This window comes from Anopheles arabiensis, chromosome 2 (genome assembly GCF_016920715.1).
Source record: "Anopheles arabiensis isolate DONGOLA chromosome 2, AaraD3, whole genome shotgun sequence".
Classification (NCBI taxonomy): domain Eukaryota; kingdom Metazoa; phylum Arthropoda; class Insecta; order Diptera; family Culicidae; genus Anopheles; species Anopheles arabiensis.
In genome coordinates, this window is record NC_053517.1 from 2,438,538 (window position 1) to 2,464,961 (window position 26,424).

At 50.8% G+C, this 26,424-nt stretch overlaps 1 protein-coding gene across 3 annotated transcripts in view; it reads left to right on the forward strand.

Moving 5' to 3' along the window:
* LOC120895226 (transcription factor Sp1-like) overlaps positions 1-26,424 on the forward strand; it is a 102,305-nt gene that overhangs the window by 67,226 nt on the left and 8,655 nt on the right. For all 3 annotated transcript variants that reach the window (XM_040298373.1, XM_040298375.1, XM_040298374.1), the window contains one exon: positions 24,624-25,775. In XM_040298373.1, the coding sequence (XP_040154307.1) occupies positions 25,338-25,775 (438 nt within the window). In that variant the 5' untranslated portion in view covers positions 24,624-25,337. The remainder of the gene's footprint in view (positions 1-24,623; positions 25,776-26,424) is intronic.

Here is a 26,424-nt window from a genome sequence, read left to right on the forward strand (position 1 = left end):
CTGATGACGGTGATGCATTGACCACCCAGAGACCCCGGGACACTCCGAACCCGTCCTTTGCCATCAGAAACTCGGGCTCAAAGTCTGCACACGAGCCCTCGAAGACGTCGAGGGACGACTCATGACAAATTTCTCAATTAAACGGATGGGTACCGATTCCGCGTGCGTCGCTGCGAACAATTGTGACCTTTGAGAACGCATTGGGCCCTAAAATTGAAACGTTTTACAGCCTCCTTTTTGAGTGATGTTTAACAAATTGTGCCGTTTGAAAAAGGTTTATCGTCGCGCGAAGGTCGCAACTTTCTAAAAGTGAAGAATGGAACAATTATAACCCAAATTGTACAAGCTATTGGTAATAATCAATCACAGACAAATGTTGTTGAAGGAGAGCTACACATTTGAAGGAACGGGATTGCCTAAACAATCCCATGACATGTTGCTTGGCCAACACACAACCCAGCTCCCATTGCCAGCATGCAGGAAATTATAAACCGTTCAAACGCGTTAATTGGACCACAATAAATGAATGAACCAATTCATTCATCATCACACCGAAGCCACTGTGAATGGTCACCATTTTCCCACGGTCTCCAGATAGTTAGAACGCAGCCCGGGACCGTAGGACACACAGCTCGACCCGAGGGTGCGAGCTCTCCGGTGACGAAGAAAATGTGTGAAAAGAACCCATCATCCCCCCGCCTTCAAGAGACCAAACGCCAAACGTGAAAATACATATTTGCATAGCAATTTGCACATGCTTAGGTATCATTATCACGCCGATGCTTTTCTCTTTGCCACCTCAACACTCTGTCAATTTGACCGTTGCTGCCTCCCCGGGTCTTTTGCTGCCACTTTTGCGGGTCAATTGGTTCCGGATGTTTATGTGGCTGACTGGCTGACTCATTGACTGACTGACTGACGGACGGACTGACCAGATGGACGTCGGGCCTGCAGGACCGGGCAAGGCAGCTCGGTAAGCACTCGGACACGTCCGATGACAACCTCGTCGGGGCAGAAGACTCCAGTAGCAGTGCTGATGCATTAGGCGAAGCCAGGCAGCGAGAAAAACGCACTCTCATCAACGTTTGCCCCGCTCGGTTGCCGTTGCCGAGAAAGAGGAGAAGGAATGAAAATTGCGCATTCGATCTTGCACCCGTCTAGACCGGCTCGTCTACTGGTCCTAGCGGTGAACGGGAGCAAACGATATTTTGTCCCCCCATCCCAGTCACTTGCACCCTAGCCCCGCACTGGAACACCAAACGTTCGCCCAACGGTACACAACGGGCGCAACGAAACGGCCGCGTGCAGTGCCCGAGGGCTTGTGTGAGCCCTTCGCACGAGAGAGTGTGTGTAATGAGCATGATTGAACGGCCGATTGTGCAAGATTATCGCATTCTGATCGAGAGCACACGATCCTCTTCGGAATCGGTCGGTGCATCTAGGCCGGAGGACGACGACGACGACGCCACAATTAATGCTCGTCGCTCGATCGATTCTCCCGATCTCCGCGGGTTAGATCGCGCACGCTTGCGCAAGTAGACAAACGGCAAAAACAACAGCAACAGCACACACAAAAACAACACAAACAGATAGACACATACCGAGCAATGCCGGGGCTGCTGCTCCGTAAATCACTCGCTCGAGACGCTTCGTTTGCCGACAAGCCAGGAACTGGTTCTTGTGGCCGACAAGCATCAAACCACAGCGACGATCCCTTTGGGTGGATCACTTGCTCTCGAAGGTATGCTTCCAATTGTATGTGTGTCTGTGTGTGTGTGTGTTTCCCGGTTTCTGGCAAAGTGAAAAGGGCAGAGAGCTTTTGCTTGGAGGTTATCACCCAGCACAACCAAGATATCAAGTTTTGCCATTTTATCGCGCCGTATCAAAAGCGCTTAGCGGCACGAACTCACACGAAAGCATATCTTTCGATATGTTGAGTGGAATTTAATCGTCGCCCTCCCCACTCGCACTGTGCGGTGAATTTCAAGGAGTCGATTACGTTTCGGGCCAATGAAATCTTCGCTGGAGATTTGTCGTCATCACGCCTTCAAGTCTGCGCCTGCGCCCACCGAGCCTGCGGTCCCTCTGTTTCGTCTCCAGCCTGCAACAGACTCAAGGAAGCATGCGGAGTTTTACGATATTTGCACCATAAAAACAACCTGATTTGTATGACAGTTTTTTTTTGTCGTCGGTCTTATTTTCGCTGGCCTTCTCACTACCTACTCCGCTCGGTCTTTCATTTACTTTTAATGGTTATCGCTGCCACCCAAACGGCATATATCCAAATGTGCGCTAAAATGACCCCCGCCCCCCTACCACACATGGCCCCACAATTCTTTAGATCAGACAATTTCGTCCCACGCCAACACGGTCGAACTGGTTTTGGGGGAGTGAAAAGTGACGGCATTTCAGCCTTCTTTCTTAATTTTCATCTTCGGGGAAGCCTTATCTGCCATCGAGTACGGTGGAAGAAATTGGCAACCGATGTGGGGAGGGCAAATGATAGGTAATATAATGTCGTCGCCCGAGCTTACGCTCTTAATTCGTGGTACTGCGAGCGGAGGGGCCTAATGGCCGACAGCTTAGGAACGGAGTAAAACTTAACGGCCTTCATAAAACCTGCAAAAAATACTCCCGAATCGGCCGTTTGGAGGAAAGCTTAATTCTTCGATAATCGATCCGAACCGGATGGAATGACCGGACGGGTCCTTACGTCGTGACAAATGGGCTGGGACGATGCGCGCCTCGGGGCAGTGATTGATTGAAAAGAAAAAGAAAAATTTATAATGATCCTAAGAAAGTGTCACTCTTGACACTAAAGCATAAATAAAACAGTCAGCTATTAAGTTTTGCTGTAAAATGAACAATGTTTAAGCTGCAACTAATTTTCATTCTTCGACCATGATCAACAATTAAAGCAGGGAAGAGAAATCACATACCAATGATTGAACAAACTTCCAATGTAGACTCTTAGCACAGCGTGAGGTTCGTTTCATACTACCTGCGTTGAAGTCTTTCGTGTGTTTCAACACGCCCCCGGTATCGCCAAACTGCTCCATTTGGCCCAAAACGGTCCACGATTACTGATCCGCACGCCAAATTAACGTGCCGATTGCATCAAACTCAAACCGTCGATACAAAGTAGATCATCGTTTGGGCGATCGAACATGGGGTGCACCCGTCGCGCGCAAACTGCAGGCGCAGCAGCACGACGCATCACTACTACCGGGAGTGTGCGACCAATCACCCTCACCCTTGACAGGCGTGTTGCGACAAAACTCGCACACCCTAAGCACGATTTATCGCGATCGTTTCTGCTGTCGTTCCACAATTTATCGTTCGCCTTCCGAAATCGCGCTCGATCGTGATAAAAGTGATTTGCGTTGCATTAAGCGCGCCAACGGTGCCGTCGGTACAATGCTTCTTCACACCCCGCGGGCTCGAGCATGGAGATGCTTCCCATGTTTGCCATGTCATTGCGAAACATTGAAACACAAAATTCGGTCCTTGAAAATTGGAGCAAAAGGGAGCGATGATTGAATGTGGTCGATTAGTTATTTCCTGTGAGTGCGCCCTGTCGCACGATGGTTCAAAGGGAGCGCGAGCGCTCTGTTTGCCTCACGAAAGTACCAAAACGGCTGAAAGTAACAAACACAAAAATCCTCGATCACACTTTCCCTTAATGTTGCGGATCGCTTTAAGGTAGCTGCAAACCGTTCCTTACAAACTGCACTCTCATTTATCATTGGAGCTCCCAACTAAAATCGTTGCCTAAAAAAATCCTCTCTTCATCCTCTGTCTTTGTGAAGCAAAATTGTGCCTTTGCTTTACCCGGACGCCACCCGACAACAAATGATTCGCTTTGAACGAGCCCCGACGTTCTTTATCGGTAGTGATTTGCTGGCAAGAACACAAAGATGAGCGACGAACCTTAATTTATTCAAGCCGACGTCTTTCGCACCGTTTGGCCCCTTGCAGTACTTTTGATTGATTGCTGTTTCCACTCCGCCAGGTAAGAAAGAGACATTTAGTAATGCTTCGCTAGAGGTTAAAAGTGCAACATTGCACATCGCGCTGCAATCTTCAAACGATATCGGTCGTTTAAATACGACTATAAGAACCGTTTTGATGGTTCAAGCTACGAAATAAGCGCTTGCAAATGTGTTCTTCTTTCAATAGTTCCACAACATTTCATTTCCCGCCTGCCCTCCAACCACCAGCACTATCGGGTCCCATAGAAACATAAACATGAATTATGCATCTAAATGTCGATTTAATCGTCGTTTTGATCGGAACAGTAAACAGGAGAGCGGAGTGGAGCAAAAAATCGTAGCAACATTCCACGCCGGGGCCTGCGATCTTCCCCGAGTCGTGCAATTCGATCTGATGCACCCGATAGACGTTCCCTCACCCTTCGTTTACACTGTTTTATGTACAGCGCTTCAGCCCGCGAGAGCAAAGAGCAAATCGAACATCGATTAGAGCCGATCGCCAGACGGCAATAAAACGGCCCGGACTGACCGTGCGCGGGGTTCAATCTTCGCAAATCGCAGAAAATGCGTGAATCGCACGCGTCCCGCGCCAAGAAGAAGACGACACGAGACGGTGAAGCAAAGAAACAGCGCACACCAGGGCAAACAAACCGAGCAAGGGTGAAGAGACAGAGAGAAAAAAAACTGGAATATTGTGTTAATTAAGTGATGTACCCGTGCGGCTAACTGCAAGCGAATGCAGCCGTAGCCTGGCACCGGTGCGGCCTTTAATCATCTCACCTTTTAGAGCGACTCGGGTCACCACCATCATCACCCAAACGCGTCTCCCCCATCCTACACACCCATTTGATTGCTTTTCTATTTGCGCGATGCACCGCCAACGCGCTCCCGGTGAGCTTCGAGAAGAGCTTCGCTCGAGTCTGTTATTTTTCTTGCGCCTCCTTATACGTTCGAGGCGACGAGGCGGAATGGAATCACAAACTTGCTGCATCGTAGCAAAAAATAAACATCGCACGCACCCTTGCATCCAAATGCTGACAGTGCACACACACACACACGCACCCATCGGTGTGGAATGATGCCATTTGAAACCAGTCGGTCTAGTCGCATTCCGCATTCTATGCTCGATTATGGGGAGCAGTCAACGGCAACGAAAGCAACAAAAAATGGTTCGACTGTATTCCGTCAGTGTTTTGCATGATCTTGTGTCAGGTTCGTCGCTTGGTAGAAACATTAATGAAAGAGAAATACTAGCGCAATATTTAGCTCATGTTAACATGTAAAAGCTTACCATCCTTCACAAGTCATAAACTATCTAGAGCCGATTGATAACGATCTCGAAATGAAGCAAAAACAATATCCCTCCCCAGCAATGCCAGAAGCCAAGCACAGTTTCTGTCTTCATTAATCTGCCAAACGAATCCGCTCCGTTCGACAGTCCCGCATGCTAAAGTCCGCGATTGTGATAAACTGCAGGTGGTCGAAAGGCTCACTGTCGAGATCGCACCTACCTGCCCTGCCCTCCCATTGCGTCACGATCACGGTCATGTAAAATCGATGGTGATAATTAAAATTCTCATTTTTAATTGAAAATTCGGTAGCACTCATTTGCGCGCCAAAGTCGCAGTGCGCCCGAACCGAAACAGTACAGCGTAAAGTAAAACATTGCCGTTGATTAATCAGCACACCGAGAACGCATCGCTGTCCCATAAAATGGCCACAGGAAGCAATACACCTGCGATAGCAATCAATAAGTTTTGCGGCCGATCAGATTCTGGCGAGATTTTGGCGAACCCCGCAAAGACATTGGGCACCCATTTTTCACAGCCCCGTAGGACAGAGAGGGGGGGAATGTGACCAATTTGAGCCGAAGGTCGCGTCGCTGCAACGCTTTCACGATTCGCGAATTGTTTTTCACGTTAATTAAAATTAATTATTTCGCAAGTGCTGCGGGAAAGGATCGCGCGCTCCCCGAGTACGATTTGCGCGCTTCAAACGACGCGGCAACGACCTGCCCCCTTGGTCCTTTCGGGAGTGGTGGTTTGCTGCGGAGACCAGCAGAGTACAAAACACGCTCATCGCAATCCACCAATCGTCGATTTCATTTCGTCCACAACCATCCAAAACACACAAAACGAACTCCAAACACACAAAAACTGCGCGCGCTCGTAATTAAAAATGTATCAGGTTTCGATGCCTTTGCCCTGTGTGCAAACGACACCCGACGACATTCGCACACTGGCCCCTCGGTTGGATGAGCCCCCGGGGCAACTGCTCGACTGGCCCTCGCCGCACCCCGCTGCCATCGTTGCCCTGGGGACGGTGATATTAATCAAAATAATCAGGCAATATGTCAAAATGTGTTTTCTCCGTCCGTTTCGACCCGGAGCGGGAGATTTGGCTGCCAACCGAATCGAATTTAAAAAGGTGCAATTGCAGTTTGTGGCCTTTGTGACCGAGCGTCCCCAAAACAGACGCGAAATAAATCTCCGTGGGTAAACGATTTTCGGTGCTGATAATTCAATTAAAACCATTTCCCAATGCTGGTTGCCCGTTTTGCTTGGGTTTCTATCGATACCGAAAGCTCTTTCCACTCGCCTCTGGGACCTCTTGGCAGGATCAAATGGCCTTTGCACGTTTCTGTGTATGTGTGTCTGTGTGTGTGTGTGGTGTGTCGTTAAGAATGAGTCGCTACCATTCCGGGTTCTATTTAATTGGCTCCGTTTGGCCACCAATTAATGACCTCTAATCTATTTCGAAACTTTGTTGCACTGCACAATGTTCGGTCACGAGTTTGGAGCTTTGGTTGCGAATTGAATGGCTCCACCTGACTCACACGAAACCACGCTGTGCGACGACGACGACGACGACCAGAAGCCAATTCATTCCGATTTCGTTAAATCATCCCCAATTAAAGCATGCCGCAATGGAGACTTCCGTTGGGTGGCGCGTGTGCAATCGACTCGTCGCTGGGTACCGGTACGGGGGTCAATAAATTTTGCCAACTCCACGGTGTGTCCCCGCACCGAATGGCCGGCGGCATCGACCAAAAAACAAAACCAACACCCCATCCGGAAGGTGGCGTAAACTCTGCGGGGGTCGGCACAAAATCACCTGCAACCTGCAACCGACCCACACGGCGGTGCGGGCATGTGGCTTTTTTGCGACTCGCTGAACAGCAAAGACCCACAGACAGGACGCGAATATCTCGCCGTGGTTTCTCAGTTCGCAGAAATACAACTAAATCTTTTCCACCGCCTCGTGGCGGGGCGGTGTGCACGGGAAGTGTCCTACCACCACACGGTCCTCCAAAAAAGACAACCAGACACATCGCCGACCGCGGCCCAACCTTCAAAGGAAGCACGCAAAAGATAAAACAAACGACCCTGGCCCTCGCCGCCCGACCGCATGGTGCATTAAAACGAATGGTTATAGCAATTCCTGGCGAAATGGTCACCACCAGACCCGCCCTCCATCCTCTCGCACCTGCTGCGAATGGACAAATTTCTTTCCCCCCATCCCCCTCCCGTGTGTGTGTGTTCTGGTGAATTTTAATTAAATGGACTTTTAAAGTGCATCTGAATTATGCTGCGTTGTGCGCCACTGGAACTGCGCAAGACCCCGCAAGAGGCCCGCCAGGGTTGCACCGTATGCGATCGTGGCCTACTTCAAGGGACTGTGTGTGTGTGTCTGCGTGTGTTCAGTTGCTGCTACCAAACGCAGTTGAAATGATTTACGAGAGGAACTGATCTCTTTATGACACTTATGGCGCAATGTTCCTTAGCGTCGATCACACACACACACACACGGTTCAAATCACTCATCTACCCGTAGTGCAGGTGGAAAGGAAGCAACTCCCTGATTTGGGTCGCACGATAAGTAACTCCTACGGTAACACGGGTCGCGTGAAATATGAGTTATTATTTTAATCTTTTCCGAGGAATTTTCGGTCCCACTTCGCTCACTCGCTGCCTCACTGTACCAATGAAAGAAACCGATTACGGATAAAAGCTTCTCAAATCGGTAGCCCTTCATGGCATCTTTCCTGCACCCTTGAAATGAATCCTCTCCAAAAATCGAATTATCACCTGTGTTCGTCGGCCGGCGCAAACCGCTCCAAACTTAAAAAGGAATGCGTTGTTGTTTGTCTTCGCTGACTGGCGGCAACAAACTGATTGCCTCTGATCGCTTATTTCCAAGCACACACACACGCAGGAGAGCGAGGAAATATGATGGCAATTATTTTCGAATTTATAAAACCTTTTTTTTTTGCTGCTCCTGCTTACCTTACTGGTTTGTGCTTGTGCTGCGCTTAAACAGTGCCAATAATCGTTAACGAAAAGTGCGGTTGCGATCATAATATTGATTTTTTTTGTTTTGCGGCTGCTGCTGCTGTTGCCATCTTCCATCTGAGAAGACAGCATCCGGACACACACACACACATCCGATAAGCATCCGGCAAAGCCGCCACCGTCAAAACCAATAATTTACGATCATTTAGTGACCACCGGACAATATTTTATTTTGCATCTCTTATTAAGGCTCCGGGATATGTGCGCGCAAAGCTCGTTCGCCGGCCGTTCGGTGCATCCTCTTTCATCACCCGAAGCGTTCCGCGTGTGTTGCCGTGTGTACGTGTGCGTATATTGCCCCCGGTGGCTCGAAGGGGGTTCATTCGCATCTCGATCGCAGAGGTTGAGCGTATAAAAATCGTATCGAGGCTAATGCACGCGACGCAGCAACACATTACGGCGTCTTAATCGTACGACGCTGCGAGCCCTCGACCTTGCTATCCAGCGAACATCAAAACTCAATATTCATAAAATGCTGCTACGATTCATCCCCCTTGTCGGGGGTTTACTTTTGGAGGGGGAAGGTGAACAAGAGGTCAAGAAGAAGAATTATTACCACTGCAGAATGCATTTTACCTTCGTATCAACATTTTTCGAATCAATTTTAAAATAAGGAATCGTCACATTGCGCAACATTTCTGTTACACATTCTGTGTAGGATTATTTTTACACTTGTCCCCATTTGCTGTGATCGACATTGGTCGAGCTCCCGCACCCGACAGGTTAATAAAAATGAACTTTATCTCCCTGGGGACCATTGCCGCTGGTCAAACGCGGCTCGCCACATAACTATGTTGCGAAAGATCCCGAACAGAACAGAAGGAGTTAATGCTAGATGAGCCGGCAGGCGGCATGATTTATAAAACTGCCCTTAGCAATGCACACCTTGCGCACTTGGCAATGCGCACTGCAAAGCGGTCTCCATGCTGCTGCTGCTGCTGCTGCAACAACAACGCGAAAAAAGGGAGCTTGCACCGTGCCACAACCCGCGCCGCTAGAGCCCTCTCCGATGCGGTGGTCGATTAGATGCTGAGTGTGTCTATTTTACTTATGAAATATTACCTTCAGATTACATGCCATAAATAAGCCCTGCACAGCAGCAGCAGCCGGGCCCCGCTTTATTAAGCGATACGACGTCGTCATCGTCGATACACACCCTTCCATCCTTACATCCCTTTCCCCAATGCCCAATGCTTTCGATTTGGCGCTGCGTTGATACGGAGAAATAATACACAAGCTGTGACGAGAACGGGGTAGTGACACTCGAAAAGCAAAAAAAAACCAAACACGCGTTCGCCTGCTCGAAATGTACACCTACGCGCCTGTGTGCGGCGGGCGGTATGTAATTATTATAAGTTAACATGTTCATTTGCATTTGAAGTTTATTGTACGCACGCCGCACTCCAGGCAAGCACGGTGCGCGGTGCGATGTCTGCGCAAACAAACACCTTTGCGCGGTCTGGCCGGCGCGCGATGATTAATTGGACAAACCTGTCACCGAAAGTCTGGCTTAAAGTTTGCGCCTTCCTTTTTGTCGCTCGCTGGCAGTATCGATACACGCATCGCGAAACGATGCTGTTGCGAAACTCGCCCCCCAGCCCTCTCATTGCGGCTATCAATTCGTTCTGGCTTCCTTTTTGCACCTGCGCCAAACTGCACCACCAACCCAAACAACAACAAAAAAACGAGTCGTGTCATAATGCATTTGAGTTGTTATTTAGTGCGTGTTGGGGTGCGTTTTTTTGGCTCCTTTTGCCTTCCTTTTGTGGCCCACAAAAGCGACTCCATTTGCCTTCTTTATGCATGTTTTCACACGCTATAAAAGCAATCAATTTAACAAAAGCTAACAACACACGCCACGGTACGCTCCGCGGCAGGCGGTGGCAATAACTTACGGCCAAACAAACAAACATCGAAAATAAATAAGATCTTCAGAAAGGAAGCGCAGCCAGCCAATGGGGAGCAGAAGTGCACCGAGAATTGGAATCGGATGCATCGGCAACAAAAAAAAAACACAGTCACGAATGTGTCGTTTGGAGCATCTGCGTTTTACGCGCTCGCTTTGGCGGTGTTCGTCCGCCCTCCCTGGCCTTGTTTTTTTTTTTTTTTGCCCTATAAGTGTGAAAAGTGGTCTCATTTTAAGCGAAAAACACCGAGCAAAACCGAGCCAGCCAAAAACCGAAACCCACGCGGCGGATTGTACAGAAGTGGAGAAGAAAATATGATATATTGTTATGTCCTCCAAACATGCATGTGCCACATCCGCGCGGGAACAGGATTCTCCCAGCGCGTCGCAATGATGCTCGGTGGCGTTTTACTACATTTTATGTGTGCAAATGTGTGCAAACAACAGCGGGCAACACGGCACACGGAATGATAAATGTGTGAACTTGCGCCATCCGACAACTATTAGCCTGGTGATGTATTAATTGGAAATTCGGGCAGAACCGTCGGGTTGGCTAGCCTTTTAACTGCCACCATCACTTGCAGTCAGCAATCCAAAATCATCGTCAAACTTTGACAGCATCACAGGCATCAGAGAAAGACGGGAAATTCAGTTAATAAACTTCATCCCGACCCTTTGCAACACATGCAACCCGCCCCAGACAATGATGGATGCGGCGTTGAGCGAAACTCCTCGCGCTCCTTCACGAAAAGATGTCCAACACCACGGGGGAGGAAGATTAAATGGCTTCTGAATATGTTGCCCCTCAGGGGTGAACGCTTTAATCCTGTCTACTGTGCATGCAACATTATTTCTGCCCCATCAACATCAATGGTGGTGGTGGCGGATGATCATTTTTGACGGCAGCCGAAATTTTCGCAGAGTAATAATGTTTCAACACAACGTTCACATCTTCCCAACGCCCAACCACCACCCCCCGCGAGACGCCCTTGTTTTGCAGATTCCCGCCCGAGGGCACCAACAGCCAGCAGTGACAGTGAGCAGCCGGCCTGGCATGGCAGGGAGAAAACGCAAACGCACATCAAACAGGGTGAAAAGCTTCCCCGTCAGAAGCCACCTCATTAGGCGACATTGAAACGCTTGATCGTATCTCGCGCTTGCCTGCCCTCTCCTCCTCGCTTCTGTCACTGTCACTGTGGAGTTTTTCATTAGCACCGGAGATTGAACTGGGGAAGCGTGGGAATGCTCGCGAGCACCGAGAAGCACGAGACGAACTGCCAAAGGGCAACCTCGTTTGCTTTTCGAATAAAATTAGCAAAAACACGCTTTTGCGATCGAACGCTGCGATGAAATAATTTCGTATTGATATACAGCAGCTCTCCTTCTCGCTCTCTTTCTCCAGCTGCGGGAAGCATGTACCATCAAGGGAAAGAATTATTTCCCTCCCGAACGGTTGAAACAAACCGTTTCCACTGCTTCATTAGACTCGATCGATCGAACGATTTAAATCAGTCGCGCTTCCACGCGAAAACATAAACAGCGCGGTTTAGTACACGGACCCGTGGTTTGGTCTACTTTAAGGTATCGCCAACTTTAATCAACTCCACGCAGAATGCCACTCAACCGACATTAATACCGTGATGATAAATAGCGCCGGTTTCCGCTTCCACGCTGCACAAAGAGAAACGAGTGAAGAAGAACTGCTGTGTGATAAAGCGACATCCCCATTCGTCCATCCGGAAAATGTCTAGCTCTTTCTCACTTGCTCCCCGTTCACTGGAGATCATCTGTGTTGCTTCATTCATGCCGAGCCTCCCCATTCATGCTTATGCTAACAAGGGGCCCGAAAAAAAAGCGCGCTCGTCGATCCCCACCGACCGATCGGTAGCATATGGAAATGAAATGTAAATGTAAATACAATCCGATTCCAATCCGGTTGAGTGGAGGTTCGTCTTCGGCAGCTCGTATTGGTCGTATTTTGTTGACCAAGCGCGCCTCAACTTCACACCGAATAAAATAAACATTAATTTACAATCGACGCGAACGGGGTTCGTCGCCTGCGCTCGCTTGCGTGCCTTTTGGCGTGCTTCCCCAGCCAGAAGGACGAGGATCCGATAGAGCAGGCTGGGAGCTGTTACGAATCATCAATGAGACGACGGTGAATCACGCCCTTCGGATCGCAGATTAGGCGCTGTGAGGGTGTGTGTGGGTGGTGACTCCAATTATGTCAAAAAGTCATGCTTCATTAGGAAGGTCGTGAGCGCGGTAGGTGACGTGCGATTGGCACCTTTGCCACTCACTGGTACTGCAGCAAACGAGGGGGGGGGGGGAAGAAGGGAGGGGATAAATTAGTACATGCAACCAAGAATGCACCCAAGATCGCGCTCAGGTTGGGCGCGGTGCACAAAATTGTTTGGTAATTTACCCGAACACGACAATTTTGACAGTACAACCAGCGCCCAGAAGCAGCCCAGACTGGGCGGCTCCCCTCCGGTCCCAGCTGGGCATGTGGTGTTCGGCATGAAGGGGCAATTTGTTGACTGCACAGAAACAATCCCGATGGCATGCCCGCGCACCTCCAACTCCTCTCCGCGTGGCTCTGGTAGCGATCAAGCGACTTGCCAAAACATTAGTTATGATTCATTATTAATTAACTTCTACCCGTGCACTAAACGTGGCGCAGGGGCGTTGGTAGTACGCGAAACACCTCCTTCTCCTCCTTCTTCTCCTTCTCCACCGACTGTGAGATCAATTTATTTTGATCTGCACCAACAGCTCACTCTTGTTCGTACGCTCTCGGGGCTTCAGGGTGGTCCCGGGTTGGAGCGATCGCGATCCAATCTGGCCGCGATCAATGGCGATCGTGAATGCTGATGCATACGTAATCGCGATTCGCCCCAACCACCGGGTACGATGGTCAAGCCCTTGCAGACAACTGGAAAGACCATTTTTCCAGACCGGCAACGCCCCAGCTCCAATACATTACACGCACATTTTGTAGAACATGCTGAAAGTGTCTCTCTCCCTCTCTCTCTCTCTCTCTCTGTGAGTCACTGCAAATGGTATGTGCCAAACCATTTGGAGCTCGACATCGTTAGCCCGCACCTTTAACTACCTTGGCGACCCCTGGAGGCGATGGCGGCTTGTAATGCATTAGAAAGAGAGAGAGAGAGAGAGGCGGCAAAGTTTTCCCACCGGCTACAGCGCAACGCAAACGCAGTGCACACGCATCAATGCGCGCGCGGAGGGCAACATCACCGCCGGGGTCGTTTTGCAGTCAACTGCAGGCGCGCGATAATCATGTGCGTGCATCTTTATGACCTTGCTCTAGTCGACCGCCCGCTTCCCTCCCACCGCTCGCCGATGAGAAAAAGTCAGCAAAGATCAATTTCATTTCATCCGGTAGTGGGACACAACGCGGTCCCTCGGTACTTGCTCTGCTGCAGCGCAATCGGCAGGGCAGCCCCGAGGAACTCGGCAGTAATTGCGTCTGTTTTTTTCTTCTCTTCCTCTCTTGCCCCTTCTTCTTCTTCTGTTTCCTTACCCACCAACCCACTTTTGCACATCCGAGCAGGCCGCCGGTACACTTGGCGCAACATTATTTATGCGCTAAAGATCGTCGTGTGTCCGCTTCCTCTCGTTAAGGGCTGCCCGCTGCCGAGGGCATGACACGGAGATGTTTACCGGTAGGACAGAGGAGAGGCATAACACGAAAGGGAGAGGGAGCAGTGGAAGAAAATCACGCATACCTTGCTTCTGGCGCTTGCACACACTCACACACTCACACACACACGCCAGCCTGTCTAGTTACGGTTTAGGGACCACCGTGAACCTCCGATGACTGCCGAGCTGCCACCAGAGGTCGCAAGACCCCGGCAAGTTCCCATAGATCTCCGCTTGTGGAGTGTTTCGCAGGAACCTAAATCAAATTACTGCATCACGTTCGAAATCCAACACCCGAATTGCACAATTCCACCCCGCGCGGCCTCCAGACAACCAGCGTTTGTCCGTGTTTGTGTGTGTGTGTGTGTGTGTGTGTGTGTGTGAATGGCGCTCCCGCGCTTCCTCACGACACACAAATCGAGATTCGTCGTTCTACAACTGCCACACAACGAATCGGCAAGTTGTCTCGGTGCGCGCACACTCCAGGACACAGCTTCCAGGCCCCTTCTGCAGCCACCCCCATGTGTGATGTGAGATCGTGATGTTGGTTTTATTTATGGCACTCGACACTTATTAGTCGCAATGGTTAATGATACCAGCGAGGCCCTCGAACAAAAAGAGATGCTCCGCAAAGAAGGTAGCCCCGGTTGCCGGTATCAGATCGCACACTGCTGAGCGTGATTTACGTAACCCCTTTCGGCAGCTTCTGGGCCATCTTCTTCGGGGCGCCCTCGTGGATCAGCTCCAGATTCGCGTACGTTTCGCGCTGTGTTTGCCAATAGCGTGACAGCGACCCGGATTACGGAGACAAACCGTACCCAGCTGTCGGGGGCGTACAGAGACGTCCTACACCTACACGCGACCGTCCGCGCCGGTGTCGGTGTACGTGTTGAAAATGGCGCCACTTAGAATCTCGTTGCGCGAGCTACCGTATCTTTCCCCATGCTGCAGGTAAAATTGGTTCCACTTCATTCACATCTCCGTTCGTTGAATAATTCATCGGCGCTATCAACTACCGCACCGGCCCTATCGGCACGCTCTCATCTTCTTCTTCCCGCGTGGACGGCGCACGGCGCTAGCCTGCTTAATCATTTGCGCACCGGAGGACTCGTATGCGTCACCATATTTCACCAGCCCGCTTCCGTTGATGCCGTCCGTGTCGCTCGGTATCGGACGCTGGTTTCCCAGCAGCGAACAGGCCGGCTGCCTCCTACCTACCTCGCTCCGTAACGGCGATGGCACGACACCGTCCAACGTCCGCCACGACGAACCACGGGAGAGATAAAGAAATTGTAAACAGCAGAAATACTCATAATTAATTGGTCGCCGTCAAAACGGTCGCCTACCGGTAGTGCGCGGCTCGCCCGCCGTGCGACGTGCGAGACCCCAACAAATCGTGCTTCAGCTGTCACATTTCAAACGGGCCCCGGGAGGCCTACCACTCCCCCGGCAAGCCGCTTTATCGTCCCGTCCTTCCCGGCCGTTTCGTTTCTCGAATCGCTACGCGCGTTCCCAAGCCCCGAAGAGTTCGAGTTGATTAGAGCGACCCCGGGCTGTCGGGGAGCGCTTTTTTCGGGAGGAACACCACAGATTGGATTCGGTTCGGGGTTGCCTGCTTTTTCCCGTGTTCGATCGTCAAACGCCTTCCTCTCCCACCATTTCCTCCATTCGAAAACGGGCACGTAAATGTCCCGTTAGGTGTTGGTTTCTCACCGTTTATCAGACGGTTTTATTAGCTCGGAGTGTGATATAAAGCTGTCCGGAGGGTTTCGATCGCGACTACCACGCTTTCCGATCGCGAGGTGTCAAAAGCCGCGTTCCAAAGTAGTACAAAAATGCCTCATCGAACTTAACTACGCTTTCATTTGCATATGGCAGGCCATTTCAGGGGTTCGTGTCCTGCCAGCGATCGGAATCTGTGCGGTCTCGCTGTCACATCAACACACCGCACCAAACGGATGCGATCGGGGTGATGATGATCGGTTTTTGCATTTTATGATCGTCCAAACACAGTTTCATTTGCTCGACATTCGCCTGCAATCGGTGATCGATCGCCTGACGGATCCATTGCTGCTAAACTCTGCCAATCGAGGGAGAAGAAGCATTTTATCTACTGACCAAGATTTCCACGGCTGAAGCAGGGACGGGGTTTTCCTCTTCAACCACCCATTCGCAATCAGGTGGCACTAAATCATCTGCTTTACGAGAGCAACCCTACCCATCGTGCCAGCCAGCGACACACCACGGCACGGAAGTCGATAAAGATTTATTTTCGATAATGCCAGCTCGTCTAGGTCCTGTGGGAGAGCTGCTTAATTAGAAGCGTCTTGCGAGCGGGGCCCTTTGGAGCCCGAACGATGCGCACCCGTGGGGCGTAGGGTAGGGTTTAATGTTTGTCACGGTTTTCGCACTACGCGCACCGAACCCATCGGGAGGGGGGAAATGTTTCATAATTTATGCGCTCAGCCTTTCGCGGCAAAGCTGCATCATTTCTCTTGCTCCCACCGATGGGTTCACGGTGGACGGCAAGAATGTGTGGTAGCGCCGGTGCATCCCCCGTCCCATCGTCCCGCAACCCCGTGAACGTGATGTGCGAAGTCATATTTTGACATTAATACACGACCATAAATTAAAGCGAGTCCGCGCGTCGCTTCGGCAGCAAAGTTCATCCTTTGCCGCGGGCGATCGATAAAAAATCATGGTAAAATTGTGATGCGCAAAACACACACACACACAGCCTCTTTGGGGTCTCTAATAAGTGGCTCATTGATGAATAGGATCAGTTTTTTCGCCCGATCGTTTCGTTGCACCTCTACAAAGTAGCGACCGGCTTCGCGGTCGGTAAGTGATTTTGCGATAAAACCTAGCATTATCTACATGGACTGATCGGATTCCTAGCTTCAACGAGCTATCGGTTCCGCGTTATCTTCATGCCTTCCTTGCGAAAGCAACACATGCAGCGTGCAGGAGACGCATGGAACAAGTGCATGTGCAACAATGTATTTCGACACAGGCAGCATGTGAAAACCCAGTCCCCACAGCGAATTTGCGTGAGATAAAGATGGGGCTCACTGCTTTCGTTACGCCTTCTTCGGCGAGGTACGCTAAACGACCAAATCGTGACACACCACAGAACGGTGCACTGTTCTAATTTCCCTTTCAAAGTTAGACAGACTTCAAAGTTTTTAATTTCACTCCACTCAAGTGAAGGAATCTCCGCGGCCAGCTTGCACAACTAGTTCCCTCTCGTCGTTGTTCGTCGCAATGCCTTGGTGGAAATGTTCAAACATTAAACACGCAGCTCCTCCATACACACACACCGTAACGAGCCCCTTTCGGGAGGACCCTATTGGAAACGGAGCAAAGGCTTCATCCACAAACGAAATCGAACACAACGCAGCCCGAGATTCGCCATAATGAGAGCACTCGCACCTTCCGGGCATCACGTGTAGCCGCACCGCGGTGATGCCTTTTTTTCTAGATCACGACCAAACCTCCTCCGCCTCGGACCAGGCGCTCGGACCACCGCTCGCGACGCCCTTAACGAGCGGGGCCGAGGGCCGCAACCAGCGCTCATAAGCACCTAAGCACGCGCTCACACCGAGACAGCCGAACGGATCGGGTTGTAAAATTATCATAGCCATTACCATTTCGTACGCGCCTGTTTGGCCCACTGCAGTCAGTGTGCGCTGTTGTTGATTTTATTAATACTCGCCATGCTTTTGCCTCGGCTGGCCGCGTCAGATGCGCATTAGGACGCAGAGGCAACCCGTGTGGTGGCCCCCAAGATGGGGTAAATTGGGAATTGCTCTCGTTTTTTTTTTTCGAGGCTTTCGCTTTTTTCCACCCTCCACCGCGATGTGCTCTAACCATCGTTTGTAATGTTTTTGGCCCCAAGTCTAAGTGCCGGCCCAAATGCCCGCTCCAATGAAGTGACCCTCCGAACTGGCCACAACCGTTCATTATGTGACACGACTGGAAATGTCGCAGCAGGGATTGTCTGTTTCAAGCCAGACTGTCCATGAAATGGGCATAATTTAGTTTCGGTTAAATTTATTAAATTGAAAACACATTGTTTGGCCCGCGCAACGGCTTGCTAATTTTCCAAATGTCAACCTCCGGACGATTCGGTGAGGTGCTTTAGTAAAATTATTTTAAATCACTTTACCACCATCTCGAACGTCCCATGCTGCAATTATGTTTAGTTCGAGGGGGGAAGAAAATGAAATAAAACACAAAATTACTCTCATCAACGGGTTCGGCTTTTAGGTTTCGGCACAATCGCGGCGGCCCGTGAATGTCCAGCTGCAAATTGTTGTTTGGTTTTGAAACGGTTTCGGTTAAAATGGTTGCCCTTTTGAGGAAGTGAATGCTGCATCACCACCAGCGACACACTTTCTCTTCTAGCGAGGATGTTTCAATATTTCCCAAAATCAATACCCGCGTCCCGCGTGGAACAATACGCGCCTGACACTTTGCCACCACCTTCTTAATTGATGTTATCGCCCACTGCGGTACAAGCGGCCCTTTCAACAACAACAGCAACTGCATAACTGCCCTGAACAAAGGTCCCAAATTCGGTGTCGGTAGCCCCACGGGTAACCTCATTTTGGGTCTAACAATGGCTGGACAAGCTTCTCGCCCGAAAAACTCTGTCCAACGATCAATCAATACGACTCCCGAATTGAAATCGATCGCGCAGTTTGTCCAGCCAACTGCATCATTAGCACTGGAATGTCCGATCGTCAGTATCGGAGGCGGCCAGGGATTCAATTTTCCCCCGACGGGCGTGTATATCCGGTTAAATTAATCTCCTTCACTAACGGTGCGAGAATTGAAATTCATTCCCAATCGCTCGATCACCCACGTGAGGTATGTGTCCCTCGGGAACAGAAATTGATCATCACCAGGGGGATCCTGCCAAACGTATACGCTAGACCTGACCAATTGCCATCACCATCGGCTCTGGGATGCTGCGTGTATGTGTGCGAGCGATCATCAATTCGATCGGTTAGCGCTATTATTAATCCCCAGCCGAACGGGTACAACATGCGCCATTTCCCTCACGTGGGACGACATGGCACTGGCAAAAGATGGTGGCCACATTTGTTTCTCCAGAACCGAAACCTTTCCGATAGCATCCCAATGGGGGGAAGCGGTGGATAGGAGGGGAATTATTAATTGAAAAACGATTTCTCGAACAAAAAATAACACGATCCGCGTCCGAAACGCAGCCTGCAAACGAGCGAACCATCCCTTTGGCCGCCCGGTTGGCGTAGAAAATCCGGAGGGAAACAATATTAAAACCCACCACCGCCACCACCATCGCCACCGCCATGATTGATCGAAAGAAAGTGAGCGTGCGGGTGGCGCGTGAGGCCGACCCCATCCGGACGGAATGATGATGGATGTGTGTGCACCGTTCGGCAGACGAGTCCCGCTTGTTGCGAGGCCCGGGCGGCAACGCGCGATTTTTCGCCACGTCAATTTTCGACCCGCAATGGTGGAAGCGGGTGAAGGATGAGAAGGAGAAGAGAGAGTCCTAAATCCAATCTGCCTCCCGGTTTTGTGCCGCTATGAGTTTTGCGATAATTTGCCACAACCAAGCCCCGGTGCCGATGACCGGTGGACGGGGCCGCCGGGAAAATAGAAACCTCCCCCTTTGGGATTCGTGATCCCGGATGGCGGGTGCAGAGTGAATTGAAAAGAATTTTCTTCTCGCCTCCCGTAGTGGCCCGTAGTATCGTACCGCACCGCATCGAATGACGGTGGGTGGGTGTGGGTGTTGGCACACAAAATCCATTAACCTTTTGCGTGCCTTCGCTTATCAAAGCTGCCCATCATAATTCACCCCACCGCGGTTTTGCGCTGTGTGGCCTCCCGCTCCATACAGCGTCGTCCATCAAACGCAAACTCTCGACGATTCTCTTGCTGAGCCAGAGGGAGTTTGAAATGGCGATTCACCAAGTCCGCTTTGCCGAGTTACGGGGTGGACGGTTTCACTGGCTCGCTCCAATAACGCCGCTGCCCAAAATGTGCTAGAGGTCGCGCTCACACACACTGGAGAACTGAAGCAGCAACTGGGCAGATTTGATGCGAAAATCTCCTCCCAAGCGTCCAACGCCCCCATGAAGGACCACTAAACAATCAAAGTAGCCTATGGTTTGGGCGATTTCGGCTGCTGCCGCTCGTTGCCATTGCCTGACGACGCTGTCGACCGGGTCAAGGCTAATTTGACCGTCCAATCTAGGTTAAGCTGGTGTGATGGAATTCCTACCACCACTACTACTACTGCGCCGTGCAGGGTGGTGCGTGCGTGCTGCCGAGTGAGTGACTTGACAATAAAAAATAGCTCCACTGCAACGGTACGACCTACGCCCGCAGAGAACGACCCCCTGTCGCCAAAGCCCCCCCTTGAACCAGGGTCTCCACACTCAAACACACACACGTACGTACGAGCACACCCAAAAATGAAGAAGAAGTAAAAATGCTACCCCGCCAACTCCGGGACCAAGTTCCGTGTAATTAATCATAATTTTTGATGAATCTAATTTCACCTCTATTCAACCGCGAGTGGGTTTTCTGTGGCCGTGTTTTTGCTTCGCTCACCCTTTCTCCTCCACCTCCTCCTTCTCCTCCTCGGTCAGTATCGCAACGAAAGTGTCCATTGATCCGGGGCAGGAAGGCGATGAGATTAACATTGTCCATTGGCCATGGGGCAGTGCGGTTGTGCGGTTGGAGCCGGAGTCCGCCCGGCTCGAGCTGTGTATGTGCATAATTATCAATTTTTCTCCTCCTATTGATGCGTTGTTGACGTTTCTGCTTCCAGAACAGACGAACAATGGCCCGCAACCCCCATTACATGCGCGGGAAAAGGCAGTGGGCCCGGGTGATGGTGATGGTGGGGACCCAATTTCTCCTCCCAGGCCTAGGTTTGGTAGGATACAATATTCCTTTCGACCGTGTGTTTTTGTTGCTGTCCCCCGTCAGCTTGTGACTGATTTCTAAACGACAGCCAACCTGTTATTGACCGCTCCACACGAGCGACGAGTCCGAGGAAAATGCGACGCGACCGAGAGCGTTTGCGTAGAGAATGAAAAATGGTCCGGACCACAAATTGATGCGGGGCGCGATGCGACGAAAAAATAAACCACCTCCCGACATCGCCAGCCCAAAACTGTGCTCTAATGCGTGTGGAGCATTTGGCGTTTTGAGGGTTGGGGGGGGGTTCGCGGGGACCACCACGCAAATGTGTCCCGCGATGAAATGATTGATTGTCCACCGTACAGTGCCGGGTGCATCGCGATCGCACACAAATTTAGTCGCTGCTCATTTGAGGCATGAGAAGAGCGCGAGCGCTCGTGCCCCTGTGTAGAGTTTGTTTTGCTCCACTTTCTTATCCTTTGCTTCAACAGTGCTCGCCCTCCCCTAACTTATGCTGTTTTTGTTCCGGGAAGTGTGTGCGTGTGCCGAACACAACGGGGCTTTCTAATTTGTTACGGCGAGTGAGGAGCTTTGCGACTCATCGCCCCCGTCGGTTAAGCCCGGTCCGGCCACTCATTTACCTATCCGTTGCGGTCAATCGAGCCAACCGTGCTTGCGCATGTTTGTTATTAAATATCAATTTGTGCATGCCGTGTCGTCCCAAAATTTCTCTCCTCCACGACCAGCGGCTCACGCTAATCGTTCGAAATTGCACAAGCCGAGAACGAATGACTTCAACGACGCAGCAACAAGCGGCGAACCCGGCTGCGACGGCGAACATTTGTGCTTAGCCTGGGCCAGGGGTAGTCGCCGGGAGTCGCCGGGGTCGGACCATTGTTATTTTAATGAATTACAGCCAATGCAGCTAATCGGTCGTAGTTTCGTCCATTTCGTAGTCGATTTCGCGGGCCCGCTGCTACCCATTATTGCGCCCATTGCGGGAGCGGGAGAGTGAGAAAATGACATCCGACTGTGAGTTGACCCGACGGAACGGACCCGAAGACCCCTGTGGCTGGGCTGGCCAGCTGTGATTACGATGGAGGTCATTAGTTAATTTGTGAATTAGTGCTACGGGGGCCGCCTCGAGTGGTGGTCAGGTGTCCCAAAATAAGTCCTCAGGCGCAGGCTCCCTCGTTCGCCCTTCATGCGCTGCCTGGATTTTGCTGGTTGCTTTGTTGCCCGTTTCATGCGGCAGCAGAAGGGGGTAAAGTGTCAATTTTCATCTCTCAAGAACCGAGCCCGCGGGCCAAGAATGGCCGCCACAAATGGAGATTCCACACGACCCCCTCGCGCGTTCGGGTCAATTGCGGGTTAACCGTGGGTAACGGAGCCTGAACCTGCTCAAGCATTCGCACCTGGACAAGCTCCAGCCACTCAAAACATCCCGTGTTCAAGCTCCCCCTATCCCCCAACACCCTCTCTTGCCAGCAGTGCTTTCTTATCTACCGTGTGACTCGCTTCCACCCCAGTCGGATGCGCTTTCTTGTCGTTTGAATTCCGAAATTTGAATTTGAATGGAAGCCAACGCTGCGAATGGAGGTGTCACTGGCGCGGGCGCGTAATCTTCCCCGCGTGTTTGCTTTGCTTTGTTGCGCTTGCGCGTCTACCGCTCGCGGTGGAAAAGCGCCCTAGCTGCCTGTGGAAAAGAGCGCCCCATTCCACGACCATTGCTCGGCCGGAACGAAAACAAACTCGCACGTTCGATTCACGCGAGCGACACGAACACGAGAATTATCATAATGCGATGCGATGTCATTTGGAAAATTATGCATTTAGCGTTAGTTCGTTCGCTTCCGACTGCGTACACGGCCGTGTAAATATGTGTGTGTAGGAAACGAACAATACGCGACAAGAGGTGCGCGCAAAACCAGCAAAAGCTGCACAATCTAAGGCGCAACGCAACACGCAGACCGCACTGCACATGCACTTCTTGAAAACCGAAGAGGATGACGACGATGATGATGATGATGATGATGCAGAGGTACGCGAACTCGCAAAGTGCATCTACTTTGCATGCAATATTTTATCAACACATTGCATTGCGCTGAGGGGCGCTCCCACGTGCACACCAAACGAGCGGCGGCTCCGGACTGCTCAAGAGGGCATCGCAGGTTGGCACGACTTGCCAACGGTTCGCTCCGCCACTTGGTGGAACTTTTGTTTTCATTTGTTCTCGATTTGTTTGTTTGCTAGTTGGATGTGTTTGCTAGCTGTTAGGGGTAGTGCACCTATGGTGCTGGGGCTGAAACGGCAGCTAAAGGGTGCATAACAATGTCTAGTACTTACAATCAACACATTCAGGCACACACATGAACCCTCTGTCTCTCCCTCCATCTCTGTGGCAGGCATACAATTGCATTGCATTTATTGGTACGAGCGATCTTGAGGTCGAGCCGGGAGACAACCAGGGGTGTACATCGATTCGAATTTATGAATCGTTTTGTCTCAAAAGCCATCGACAGGTCGGACCGCCGTCGGCTGAGCCCGCAAACTCGCTAGACTCGCACTGAAAATGGCACCGAACGACGCTTAGACGATCCATTAAAACCGTGTGATCTACGTTTAATTGTGTCCTTCGTGCTGCTGCCCCTTGTTAGAATGTGCATACTTTTGCCATAATTTACGTTTTCTATAACTTTATCTCGAATTTAACAATCTATTTTAAAAGTACTTTTAATGCTTTACGTACGCGCACGGTGCTGCGCGCACGGTTTGCAAACGTTCTCGTGCGCCGCACACACACACTGGACGAACGTGCGGTCGGATTAACGTGCCGCGGCCCTTCCCATGCGGTCTCTGAGAGCGCGGCGCTGCGCAACACACCAAGCGCTTTGTTAGGCTTTCATTGGTTCCGCACGCCCCATACGGAGGGAGTGTATATTGGGGTAGTTTGGTGCATGAAATTTATGATTTTCTGCACCTCGATCGATCGGCTGTGCTGGGCGAGTCGGCAATGCATGTGCGCGACAGTGACATACACGGGGCCCGCATGTCGTAATAATGTCAGGCGCTAAACAATGCTTGTCAGGGGATTAGTAGTGTTCACTTGCTGTTTAGCGCTGTTTAACATTATGAAATTATTCCCTACTTACGCGATAACGCAATACGTTGTCTCGCTGCTGGCAGCAAAAATGGCCGATATCGGCCTCGCCAATCCCTCCGAGCAGCTTGGTACCATAGAATTACCCAAAGTCATTCTGCACTTTGCCCAGTTTTGGCCGTCTCATCCGGGTTGTAAAAGAGGATTATGTTTACGACCAAATTTTACCCTTTTCATTGCCTCCAATCATATTTCAATCAAAAAGTTCTCTTCGTGCATCGGGAACTGCAACCAGCAGTCCGGCAGCGCTTAAGACATTAAGAGCCTTACAAACGGAAGCTGCCGATAAAAAACTTCCAAAGCTAAGGATAAACGGTCCGGGATTCAACCACCAAAGCCAACCAATGGAAGGCAAAAAGACGCACAAGAAATGGCATTTTATCGATCCGCAAAATTCTCATTAGCATTTCCATTAACATTTCGCCTCTTCCTGTCGGCGCACCGACGAGCCTTTGACGCATGCGTGTGCACTGCTTATTCTTCTTCTTTTTCTTCTGTTGTGCCTCCGTATTTAAATTCTCCAAACGGGCCCTCAATTTAGCAAAATGTGTTTATTTCGCTTTTTAACTGATCTCCTGCATCCTGTGTGTGTGTCTTTCCTACTTTGTTGGGATTTTTCATTCCAGATGTCAATAACCTGAGGTACACGGCACCCCGGCTGCACTACATTCCGGAGCGGTTGGCAGCGACGAACTTCACGCACACTCTACCACGCACACCCATCGATGTGACGCCGAATGCACCTGCACTTTTCACCCTGCGCCACCCTTTCGAAGCGCGCACCGAAAAACCCGTCGTTGGATCGACAGTCGATTGATGCGCACGACTAAATTGCCACCGCAAGCCCTGAACCGCCGTTTGCACCGTGTGTGTGTGTGTGCGTGTTAATCGACTTTCGGGGATCACTGCTCCAAGCCAAAGCCAGCAAAGCTTAACCACTGTGGCGTGATCCCGTGACGCCAGTGCGACGCCCTTTTCGACGGGACCGAGCGCAGTGTACCAGACATACACACACACAAAAAAGCACTCGCACACAGCGAGATAGAGAAAAGAAAAATCATTCAAACATCCCGACGCACCAGTGGTATCGGAAACGCATTAACCGTGTGTGTGTGTAGCCCACCAGCCGAATGTGAGAACCATTATCGATTCCAAAACAAAACGAAAAACCGTGCCCCGAACCTGCCAATTAAAACCGAGCGTTTGTGTCTGTGTGTCTGTGTGTGTGTTTGAGTCCCACACAGTGCCACTGAGGGCAGCTCTGCTTCACTCCCCCTGAAAGGTTGGTGGTCACACGGTCACACGGTCCCGGGACGCGGTGCTGAAAAGCCTCGGAGCGCATGCATATGTTGGAGCTGATCACCGACATCGCGATGGCGTCGTCGTCGAGCCCGATGGAGATCAGCGAACCCTTCCGCACGGAGGACCTGTCCAAGACGGACTTTTTCGACTTTGTCACCGGCTCCGCACCGGACATGGCCATCAGCAGCAGCAGCAGCAGCGGCAGCGGTGTCCCCGGCGGAGGTGGCGGAGGTGGGAGTGGTGCCAACAACAGCAGCAGCAACAGCAGCAGCAGCAACACCGCAAGCAACAGCAATACCTGCAACCGTGTCCTGGCGGGTGGATTGCCCAGCATGGGTGTGAATGGGGTGACCGATCGACCGCCCGGTGGAAGAAATGGAGGCGAAGGGTCACCGATGGATGGAACACCCGCGAACCGAGTGGCCGGCAGCACCGTGCCCGATGCGAACGATCAACCGCTGCAGGGATTCGATCAGGTGAGAGATCATTTTCTTCACACTTTCCTTGCACACTCAATGTCTCAGACATCACAGCTGATTCAATCAGGACATTAACCCACGTGCGATTGGACATGCCACGGCTCCTCGTGAGCTCGGGCTGCATTGTCCCGTATCATACAAATTCTCATTTGTGGCCTAGAGTATATAAATTTCCCGGTTTAGTTTTAGGCTATTCTTACCAAGAATTGGATGTCTTCGTTAGCTCTTTCAGGATACTCTAAGGTCTGCATTGCGCTACTTCAAAACGAATCTTCTTGAGATAATTTTGACATACTGATGATCTTGATTAGGTGTCCAATAGACATCGCGGCAAAGTTTCATCTATCTTTTAATCTTATGGAACAAGTTTGGATCTTGTAGTGGCATGTTCAGATCACATTCATCCACGAAATACCCTTGTAGCTATAACAGCTCCATCGTATCTCTTTTTCAACAGTTATTGGCCAAAAAGAAGCATCTGCCGCTCGTTTGAAAGTTACCTTTCCTGCGTCCAGAGCCAGTGCACGGTTCATTCCCTTTCTTTCATGTGTGCTGCAGCCGCTCCAGCCGCTCGGCCACTTTGAATAATATTCTTGCTCGACGGTAAATAATAAACTCACCGAGAGCGCTCGGGCAATGTAAAATG